This window comes from Eurytemora carolleeae, unplaced genomic scaffold (genome assembly GCF_000591075.1).
Source record: "Eurytemora carolleeae unplaced genomic scaffold, Eaff_2.0 scaffold725, whole genome shotgun sequence".
Lineage (NCBI taxonomy): Eukaryota > Metazoa > Arthropoda > Copepoda > Calanoida > Temoridae > Eurytemora > Eurytemora carolleeae.
Genome location: NW_019396610.1, coordinates 108,044 through 120,198, shown reverse-complemented (window position 1 = coordinate 120,198; position 12,155 = coordinate 108,044). Strand labels below are relative to the sequence as shown.

General features: G+C 32.1%; 1 protein-coding gene across 1 annotated transcript in view; it reads right to left on the bottom strand.

Moving 5' to 3' along the window:
* Nucleotides 1-3,496, bottom strand: part of LOC111706253 (T-box transcription factor TBX1-A) — a 10,562-nt gene extending 7,066 nt beyond the window's left edge. The window contains exons 1-2 of the mRNA XM_023479083.1: nt 3,327-3,496; nt 594-714 (exon numbers count right to left, since the gene is read on the bottom strand). Coding sequence (XP_023334851.1) covers nt 594-714; nt 3,327-3,350 — 145 coding nt within the window. The 5' untranslated portion in view covers nt 3,351-3,496. The remainder of the gene's footprint in view (nt 1-593; nt 715-3,326) is intronic.
* Between the last annotated feature and the right edge of the window lie 8,659 nt (nt 3,497-12,155).

Genomic DNA, 12,155 nt, shown 5'->3' with positions numbered 1-12,155 from the left:
AAACAACATAGTGAACAGACAATTAACATTGAGAAACAACATTAAGAAACAAACAATAAAATAAACAGACAATTAATATGGAAACCAACATAATGAACAGACAATTAACATGTAGAAACAACATAGTCAACAGACAATTAACATGGAGAAACAACATTTAGAAAAAAACAACAAAATGAACAGACAATTAACATGGAGAAACAACATTTAGAAACAATCAACATAGTGAACAGACAATTAACATGGAAAACAGCATAGTGAACAAACAATTTACATGAAGAAACAACATTAAGAAACAAACAACAAAATGAACAGACAATTAACATGGAGAAACAACATTTAGAAACAATCAACATAGTGAACAGACAATTAACATGGAAAACAGCATAGTGAACAAACAATTTACATGAAGAAACAACATTAAGAAACAAACAACAAAATGAACAGACAATTAACATGGAGAAACAACATTTAGAAACAATCAACATAGTGAACAGACAATTAACAAGGAGAAATAACATTAAGCTCATGACAATAGCCCCTTCTCCCTTCCCTCGGTTAATCCCCTCCCCCCTCCTGCTACCGGTGTATACCTGAACTGTGCTTTGATGATTGTTGAAAAGATTGACTGTGAAGAAGTTGATTATGATTCTGGTTCTGGTTCTGATTCTGATTCTGGTTCTGGTTCTGATCCCAGTGAAAACTCTGCATTTTCTGATAAAATCTTGGATTCGAAAAATCGTCATTTTTGTAATTATAAAATCCGGGAAATTTGTAACTGTGTGTTTTTGTCCATGTGTACTTTGTTTATCGGGTTGATAAAAAACTACTTCATATGCGCAAAAGTAGAGTAATGTATCTATAGTTAAAATACTAAACCAATTTGATTTTAACGTTTTTAAATTTCATAAGTTTTAAATTTGTAAAAATTAAAGATGAATAATCATAAAGTAAAAGCAAAAGTTTAAAAAACATTTTTAATTTTTGTTAGTTTTATTTTAGGGCAGTGAGAAATTTACATAATTTACATATTAACCCATTAGTGACGAGACCATTCACTTTTAGTGAAGTTGTTTTAGAAGGATCTTGTCTAAACAAAACTTGATTGCACTCATGAAAAAACGATATTCAATTAAATTTTTGATTTTTTTTTGTACATGAAAATCTACAAAACTTTTGTAATTCATAATTATTTAATAATCTACAAAACTTTACTGTTCATGTTTTAGATATTTAGATTTTTAAAAGAAGATTCCAAAAATATCTTTAAATTTTTTCTAGCAAAAAAAATTGACAATTTTATAGATTCAAAACTAAATTACAGGGTGTCCTTTTGGTTCTTTTCCAAATTCAAAATCTTGTTTTTTGGGTTTTTTAAAATTGAAAATTTAATAGAAAACCTAATTTTGAAGTTACGTCGAATGTAAAATATGTTTTGAAAACAGGAAATCCTAAGGAAAGCACAGGAAAAGACAAGACAACATTTAGTTTAAGAAAAAAGGCACTTAAAAAAAAAACTTTACCCGGTCAAAATTGACCTTCTCGTCACTAATGGGTTAAATATAAAACTTCAACGACTTTGTAATTTTTTTTAAATTTTAAACTTTTTCAAGGAATTCAAATCCGTTAAAATTTTAGAAGAAAAAAACAGGTTTTAAAATGTTCCAAAAAACATCCAAAATTTGCCGATATACAAAAATGGCAAATATCAGCAAGTTTTATGGCCTGCCTGGGTAACTCATTGGTAACATCTTTAAAATTATGATCAAATTTTTTTTGGAAAATTTTTTTTCCAAGAAGACATAGGATTTTGTAATGCATAAAATGTTAAGGAAATAGTAGGATAATAGAATAATAGGAAATATCATAGATAATTACAATTTACAGCCCACCGAATGGATGGATATTTTTTTTACAAATAAATTTAAATTAATTGTAGATTATATCAGAAAAAATAAAGGATGATTTATCACTTTCTTCTCAAGATTTTTTTTCGGACTTCTTCCCTGAATTTGAACCGCTTTTCAATTTTTGTTAAAAAATATATGAGATTAAAATCTAAGTTGTTCAAACAAAAAACATCCTTGTAAGTTTTTACCATATATACAAAGAATGTAAACAACACATTTTATAGGATGTGTCTTCTTTTTTGTAGAACAAAATTGCTCTTTCAATTCTTATGTTTCTTGTGCCACACTTTATAATTATTTCCACCAATTTTACATTAAATTCTGCTTGATTTCTAGTATACAAAGTTTGAGTTTAAAAACATAAGTTGACCCACTTTTTTGTACTATTTAAAAAAAAAATGGGACCCTGTGCCTCATTTTGATCGTTCAATTTTCTAATTTCATCATGAGAACTAGACAACTCTGATAGTTGTTTACAAAATTTTAGACAACATTGATTTTAAAGTGTCGCAACGCCTGGGCCTTTTGTTTTATCACACCAGCTCACTTAGCGTATACATTTTTTAAATGCAACGTGCTTTAAAAGAAGTAATTGGCAAAATACTGATTGTTTTTTGCGTGCATGAGAGCGTGTTGGTTCACTGTGTTTTATTCATGCTAATAAAAAAGAGCCGGTCATCTAAAGGTTCTCCATGTACGCGCAAATGGAAAACCTTTAGGAATGGACCAACTATAACTATTAAACTAAAGGTTGTATAATATTAATAATATTATAAAACCTTGATAAAATTGCTGATAAAAACAAGCCTGTTTAAGTTCTAAAATGTATGTGTACGGTGTTACAAAAAACTTTTTATTTTTTATTTTTGTTTTAAACAAAAAAAATTAGCCATTTAGAATTGTCAGATTTTTTGATAAAAAGTTGAAAATTTTTGCACTAATTCATAACCTTCTTATTTTCATAAATATCGTTATTATTCTTGTTTTTCCGAAAACAAGATTATTTCTAAGATAATTTATCTATTCGATTACTCGTACGTTATACACCGTTCGAAGTCAATGCGTGAAAATTTTCTTTTATTCTACAGATCAAATTTTGTTTGCAAGTTTATGTGAGAGTAGGATAAATGGAAATACAAGTGCTAAAAATTACTTCAAATTTTAAATGTAAACATTGTTCCGAAAAACCAACCGTTTGGTTTATATTACATATTTTGTTCTATTTTAAAACTAAATTTAAAAAATAAAAAGGCTAATCACGTTCAGACTTTTTTAGGTATTTACGTTTTTCATTTTTAGCAGATGAGTTTAAGGAAGTTTAAAATTAGGAAGTTTGTTGGAAATGTTCTTTTTTTATAACTTATATAAATGGAACTAGTTTTTTGGAGAAATGATTTTGATTGAATTCCAAGTTTCCTCTATTTGTGTTTCTGCATCCATCTTTCACTCCTTGTTCACATCTCCATCTATCTGTCTATCTATCTATCTAGATGAATATAGCTGTCTGCACGTCTATATATCTGAATATATCCTGGGTTTGCATGGATAGATATCTACCAGCTGTTATCACCTTCACACTCTACAGTTCTCACCACTCTACAACTAGTGTCAATGATTCGCTATCCTCACACTATTCTCTGGTCAGACCTGCCTCCGTCTTATCCAATCAAGGCGCAGGAGAGGATCGTTGGACCAATCAGATGATGGGATTTTAACTCGGCGGCAGGCTCCGGCGGCTTCTTTGCTGAGAATAATTAGTGTGACAAATAGGAGAGTTTGTAGGCATCATTCAACACCTTGGCACGCTTATCTTGTCTCTGATTGGTCGGTTTTGTATACTCTCGTTCCTTATAGGTTCTCCGGTTTAACTCTCTCCGGGTAGGTAAAAAGGTTGACTGATCATTAGCTCAGATACCCAGTTAAGCTAGGGACCAATTTAGCCGATTTCAAAAAAGTTTTTGAGCTAATTTGAAACTTAAAGCTAACATCATTATATTTGTTGAAAGAAGGCATATTCAGAGGATTAAGGACTATATTATTAGCAGCAGCAGACGCGTTGGGGAACAAATTAATGAAATTTGATAGAAGAGAGACGTAAACAAATCATCATCAATGCTATTTGTTTTAGATCTCATATGTCAAAGCGCATAGGACAACAAAAATATTTAAGTTGTATGGGCCCTAGCTACACAACTCTAAACAATATTGGATTTAAAATCTCAAAACTACTTTCTTTATTGATGTGTTTCGTAAACTATAAATAACAAATTATGTTAAAAAATATGGGCGATCGGAAAAGTTACTATGAACATATTTTATCGATTGGATTTAATATAACGCTAGACTTCGTATTCACGGCTTGATGCCTTCGTTTTCTTCAATTTGAATTCAATCATATTTTGGTCTATAATTCAATAATCTTTATATTTATGTTTAATAGGTCAAATTGTGATCGAAAGTCAAAGCTTGCTCGGACACGGACCAACCTGTTTAATCTGCGTTAATTATAGACCAATAACAAAATGAATACAGAGAAATATGTGATCTTGTCCGCTACACTTGTTGTAAAAACGTGCTGGGCGACTTTACACACTAGGTATTACAGACTGGACAGTACAACTGCATGCATATATATACACATACATGTTGTGCCGGGTAGGATCATGCAAGGATTGTATGGATCAATGTGGTCACATCTTGAATTATTTTAATTCTAAAAATGGGACTTATTTTTTATTTAGACCGGCAGCTTACATTTGTTGCATAAAATGCGCTGGGTCCACTACACACTGGGTACATACATTATACGGGCTGGTACATGTAAATGCTATTAAGTAAAAATACACTAGAACCGGTAAATCTGTAAGTATCATCTTTTTGATCTTTTATTTTTCAGCAGAAGATAAAATTATAAAGCTTAGATCTGTATTTATCAAATAAAAATGTAATGTTTCTCGATATTGAAATTTTTTTTATATCCTTATAAAGCTCAAAACTAATTACAGTACAGAGAAATAGTAAAAGTACAAAAAAATCTAAATTATACGAAATTAATAATCTATAAAGATGGATTGTATAGTGTTTATCCAAATATTTGACTCCAATATACATACACATTCTGTAAACCTGCAGTACGTTGTACATTATTAGTAATTTAATGTTGTATACTGCGTTTCAATGAATAAGTAGCATGTTTAGATTAAATCATATGATATAATTAAATTACGCTGTAAACATGTGTGGAAATAACCTTATAAATATGTACATTAAAGTTAACTGTGCGATAAATACATAATATAATTGATTCAATCATACTGTAGAAAAATGCTTAACTCCTCTTTACTTTTTATCAGCTTAAATACTCTGTTTCAATCTATCAAGAACTCTATCCTCTCTACCTATCCAGGTATATACGATCCATAAATACTCTGTTTCAATCTATCAAGAACTCTATCCTCTCTACCTATCCAGGTATATACGATCCATAAATAACACGAGTCTGTGTTGAACTGTCTGTATTTAGATATAAAAAGGTACAGGTAAATAAGTTGACCGCAACTAGGGTCAAGGAAATAAATAACGTATATTTACGGGTTACAAAGATATAAATGAAATAAGGTTTTATTTTACAATATAATATAGATAACGACGTAGGAATTGTAATTATGTCAATTCATGTTAACTTGTGATATAAGATATTAAATAAAGTTGAGTTTATAGAGTAACTCCGCACTGTTTACTGCGTGAGAGTAAACTTGATGCCTTGTTTTTATCTTCAGGTGGGATCATCCCTTTTTTGGAACCAATATTTAGCTTGTTGTATAGCTAGGCTTTTGTCCTTGTGTGGCATTTAGAGCATTGGATCATCCCCATCATTTGGGATAAATATATATCTTGTTTTAAAGTTAGGCTTTTGTCCTTGTGTGGCATTATAGCATTGGATTTTCCCCATCATTTGGGATAAATATATATCTTGTTTTATAGTTAGGCTTGTGTCCTTGTGTGACATTTAGAGCATTGGATCATCCCCATCATTTGGGATAAATATATATCTTGTTTTATAGTTAGGCTTGTGTCCTTGTGTGGCATTTAGAGCATTGGATTATCCCCATCATTTGGGATTGATGTATAGCTTGTTTTATAGAGCAATGGATAGTCCCAATCATTTGGGATCAATATAGATAGCTTATTGATGGCTAGACTTGTGTCCCTGTGTGGCATTTAGAGAACTGTATTAGTAGCTGGATTTTGATAGCTAGGCTTGTGTCCTTGTGTGGCATTTAGAGTCTGGGATTCAGTCCTGGTGGAGTTGATAGCGGATGGATTGTACCTGGATAGATACGTTCGAGAACTTTTTATGGAGTAGGTGCTTACTACTTTTCACTTTAAAATATGGTTACAGTCCCTTTAATGTTGTGTATCCTGATATGTGTGAGCAGGCAGGGTGTATATTTACACTATTCAACACTATTTATCTGCAAACTCATCATAACGTGGTATTTTAAGAAGCCGACATAAAAATGCAGTCAAAACATTCGTTGTTCTGCAAAAAGTCTGATTTTCGACCTTTTGAAAAAAGAATTGGCCGCCCTTGAATTAAACCCGATAAACTCAGCTAATTCTGAAGTTTAAAAGGAAAGAAATTTAATTTATTTGAGAATGTTTCTCGTGGATTTGGGATCAAACGGAGGCATTTTACATAAATTTATAATTATTGCCGAGGGAAAAAGAGAGAAAAGTCGCAGGAAGGGGATTGAAAGGGGAAACTAAAAACAGAAGTAGTAGAAGGAAAAAGAAGGGAAAGGAAAACCTGAATAGGGAAGGAAAGGAAAAGCAGGAAATGGAAGGAAAGGAACAGCAAGGAAGGGAAACATAAGCATTGGAATGAAGGAAAAACAGGGAACGGAATGAAAAACTGGGACTGGAAGGAAAAACAGGGAATGGAAGGAAAAACTGGGAATGGAATGAAAAACTGGGACTGAAAGGAAAAACAGGGAATGGAAGGAAAAACAGGGAAAGGAAGGTAAAACAGGTAATGGAAGGAAAACAGGGAAGAGAATGAAAAGCAGGGGAAGGTAATAGAAGAAAAGTATTGAGGGGAAGATAATGAAAGTAAGGAAATGAATGAAAGGTAATGCAGAAAAAGAAAGGTATTAAATAAAGGGAAGAAGAAGCAGAAGACTAAGAGGGAAGAGAAACCCGGAAGAAAAGTTAAGAAAAGGATTAAAATAAAGGAAGGAGGGGTTAGCAGGAATAGAAGGGATAGGATAGATGAGAAGCAAATTGGTTATCAAAAGTGCAAAGCGAAAAGAAAGCGAAAGAACTAGGCTCAAAGGAAAGGGAAGGAAGGGAAGCGAGAAGAGAAGACGGGAAAAGCAAAGGCAGGAAAAGTGGGAAGGTTGCATTAAAAAAAAATAAAAGTAGTAGTCAAAGTGAAGGGGTAAAGTTGAAAAAAAATTGTTTGTGCAAATGAGGTTTAGGTGGTGGGGGATTGCTTGGATCTGGTTCATGTTGGAGTTAGCTCTTTCCATTTTATTAACTAGAATGATCATCCTTGAGTTGTCTTTTCTTTTTTTGTTTACCCAATGTGATTAAACAAAATAATGCAGAACACCTTTTTGTGTAAGATAAAAAGTTTTATCAAAAAATAAAAACAAAAAGTAAGATTTTCATAAGAAAATTTGACCCAAACAAAGTTTTGTAAATGAAAAATGAAAAGTTAAATGTAAAGGTTTAGTTAATATTTTGGCGAATTTTGAGGGTTTGAACTGTTTTCGTGAAAATGGTCCTGCTTGTTTGATTAATATTTCTGGTTTCTTAAAGTTCAAACCCATAACCCATAACCCATCTATTAAATGTCTGATTTTTTAGTTTTGTTTGAACTAAAAAATCAGACAAATTGGTTATGGGTATCGTATAGAAGTTCTATGTCAAAACTGTTGTTTCAAAGGAACTGATTACTTGTCTCAAGCTCGAATTCCTATTCTTAATTATTCACAACAAGTTCCAAAGATATGCTAATTAAAAAAATAAAGTTCTCACGTAATTAGCCAATTATTTATTTATCTCACTGTGATCTTGCCGGGCTGGGTCGACTCTACACTGGATAGTCCAGACTGGACAATTCGACTGAATGCATGTACAGTACATGCTGTACCAGCTTGGATTATGTGACTTTTAGAGTGGTGTGGCCTAAAGAGTATACAAAAAGTATGAGCAAAGTACAGCAACACCGGCCAAGTAGGAGCGGTACTTAAACATTCAAAATTTATACAACTTTTCTACAGCTCTCTGAACCTCTATGAACCTAAATTGTCTTACAGCTCTCTGGACCTCTATGAACCTAACTTGTCTTACAGATCTCTGGACCTCTATGAACCTAACTTGTCTTACAGATCTCTGGACCTCTATGAACCTATCTTGTCTCATAGCTATCTTGACCTCTATGAACCTAGCTTGTCTTATAGCTCTCTGGACCTCTATGAACCTATCTTGTCTCATAGCTATCTTGACCTCTATGAACCTAGCTTATCTTATAGCTCTCTGGACCTCTATGAACCTAGCTTGTCACAGCTCTCTGGACCTCTATGAACCTAGCTTATCTTATAGCTCTCTGAACCTCTTTGAACCTAGCTTATCTTATAGCTCTCTGGACCTCTATGAACCTAGCTTATCTTGTAGCTCTCTGGACCTCTATGAACCTAGCTTGTCACAGTTCTCTGGACCTCTATGAACCTAGCTTGTCACAGCTCTCTGGACCTCTATGAACCAAGCTTGTCACAGCTCTCTGGACCTCTATGAACCTAGCTTGTCACAGCTCTCTGGACCTCTATGAACCTAGCTTGTCACAGCTCTCTGGACCTCTATTAACCAAGCTTGTCTCATTCTCTTTTCATAGCTCTCTGGACCTCTATGAACCTAGCTTGTCTCAATCTCTTTTCATAGCTTTGGACCTCTATGAACCTAGCTTGTCTCAATCTCTTTTCATAACTCTCTGGACCTCTATGAACCTAGCTTGTCTCAATCTCTTTTCATAGCTCTCTGGGCCTCTGGAACCAAGCTTGTCTCAATCTCTTTAAATAGCTCTCTGTGCCTCTAGAACCAAGCTTGTCTCAATCTCTTTTCATAGCTCTCTGGACCTCTATGAACCTAGCTTGTCTCATTCTCTTTTCATAGCTCTTTTGACCTCTATGAGCCTAGCTTGTCTCAATCTCTAAACTGTTAAATTATCTATCAAAAGTTTCCAAATGAGATTATAAACATATTTATCATTATCAAAATAATAGAATTGATATTTGATAATTTTTTCAAATGAAAAAGTAAGAGTAGAAATGTTAAAAGTTGAAACGCCTGAGAACTTGTAATTGACTGATGAAGTAATTATTCAAATTTTTAAAAATATTAATTTGAACAAAATGTCAATTAAAAATTTAACTCAAATCTCTCAAGCGCTTCCAGATCTTTTTTTTTAATGGGTTTGTAATTTCAGGGGACCCTCAATGTTCGATTCATAACGGTCCCTTTGTATGAATTATGAATTAGAAATCCATGTTAATAAAAGGGACTTGTGCCAAATCCTGCTGCAGGAAAACAACGTAGGAATTAATAGAATTAAACACTTTTCAACATAATTGGTCAGATAAAGGTTTCAAGGGTTCTGTTGTGAATCGAGCATCTTATCTTCTGCAGCACTATTAATGGGAAATGTTTAAGTAGGGTTTATTAAAGAAATTAAGTGGAAGTGATGACTAATTTTTATCTATTCATAATTCATCCTAATTAATCCTTTATTTAAAGCAAACACTCTTTTTACAATAGACCTTGTCAGCTTCAGAAACATAAAATCATTTAAATCCGAGCTGGCATTTCTTGTATTGTGGATATCGAGATCAATGCTTAATCTTGATCTTTTGTTAATCTGCAGATTAATTTAACCCTTATTCAATATCCCGCATGGTTGTCGTACCTGCAGAATTCAAGGAAGCTTTGATCAATCAAAGATATGGAAAGGTATAGTTTTTGGTATAGATTCTCGAATTAAAAGTTTCAAAGTGAGTATTGAGATCTGTGGATCGGGATTATGAGTATCAAACCCTACAGTTCCAAGCTCAAATCCCACAGTCTAACGAAATCCAGAGTTTGATTCTAGCACAAGTAGGGTTTCCAACCGGAATTCCGTTGCGCGGAATTTCCCGCAATAATTGCTTCCATTTGCGCCATTTCATTGCGTGGAATTGTGTGATAATTGCGCACAAGAAAGCATTTAAATATTCGCAGAATTGAGCAGAGTTGTGGGGTATTGCGTGGAATTGCGAGCAACAGAATTGATTTGCAAGGGCTTTTCCATCTAAAAATCAATAATTTTGAACTACGTGCTGTGACTTACAAATTTATCCAGCAGACAGAAGAATGGAAATAGATAGAAGTTATTAAAAATTTCAGCCCATTCGGTCCAGCCGTTTGGCCAGCTAAAGGCAACATTTATTTATATATGAATGTCTTGTTTTATTATATAGATGAGCGAAGAGCTTTATTATAAAGACACTGTATCCCTCTGTAAAGTTCTGTAATACTCTCTGAAGTCCTGAGTAACCTCCTGAAAACAATAATATCTTTATTCTCCTCCACCCCTCCTCCCCTAATTTAGTCTTATGTTGACCCCCCCGCCCTGGGAGTTTCGGAAAGAATTGCCTAACACTGGTATGATGCATAAAGGTAAAATTGTTGAATGAATCGTGGTTAAGAGAAAGAACAGCGGGGCAATTTTATGTGAAAGAGAAATACTAATAACGTTAAGTTTAAAAATAAATTTACATCATTTTCATAAAGTTCAAAAGTAAAAGGATAGATAGATAATAAGAATGCAAAAGAAAATGAATGAACTGATGAAAAGGTATGAATGATAGGGTAAATGGAGGGATGAAAATTAATAAATTAATGAATTAACGAAAAATAAATGAGATGATTAAAAATGAATGAGTTGATGATAAATGATTTTATTGATGAAAAGTAAAGGAATTGATGAGAAATGAATGAAAAAGAGAAGGAATAAATTGATGAAAAACAAAATAATAAGAGAATAAATGTGTGGATAAAAATTAAAAGAATTGATAAGGATGAATGAATGAAAAGGGAAATAAATGAATTTATGAAAAAAGGATAAAAAATAAGGAATAAATTGATAAAAAATAAATGAAAGAGAAATGAATGTTTGGATGAAAAATGAATGAATTGATAAGGATGAATGAATAAATAAGAAAATGAATGAATTGATAAGGATGAATGAATAAATAAGAAAATGAATGAATTAAATTGATAAAAAATAAATGAAAGAGAAATGAATGTTTGGATGAAAAATGAATGAATTGATAAGGATGAATGAATAAATAAGAAAATGAATGAATTGATAAGGATGAATGAATAAATAAGAAAATGAATGAATTTATGAAAAAAAGATGAAAAAGAGAAATGAATGAAGTGATGAAAAATAAATGTAAAATAAAAAAATTGATGAAAAATGAATAAGATTATGAAAAAAGAATACAATGATGAAAAATGAATAAAAAATAAAATAAAAGAATTGGTGAAAAATTAATGAAAAGAAATCCAATGTAGAAGGAAAAATGAATGAATGATTTTTAAACACAGACTGGAATTTAAAACAAACTGTTTATTTCAGAAATCAATCTGAGACTCACAATTCTAATTTATTTACATTTTTTCTTTTCAGTGGAAAACTGTTTCTACGGCTAAGAAAAGGTTAAAGAGTAAATTCATTTTCAACCAGACTGTATAGTTAATGAAGTCAAGTCACAACAAAGCTTAAAAACCTTTTTTTCAGTAATCCTCGTTAAGTTTTAAAGGGAAGGTTCGCAATGCAATAATCTTAAACTTTAATCTTGTTAAATCTAATTTACGCAAGTCTATTTGCACCTACTGAGACTTAATAATAACTGAAGTATACAGGTGAAGAAGAATGAACGAGTTTTATTGAAAAGAAATATATTTTCTGATACAATTTCATTTTTGCCACAGACATTAAATTCAACTCAATTAAATTTAAAAAAAAATATAATAAAAACATTTTAAATTGTCTAAAAAGCTTCCGAAATTTTTAGGTTTATCCAAGCATATCCAGTACATATGTGTTATACACGTTCACTAACTAGATGTAATTACACCGCGTTACTTAATTTAGGAATGTGTAATCGGATATGTTAGGCACAAGATACCAATCCCCGTCAA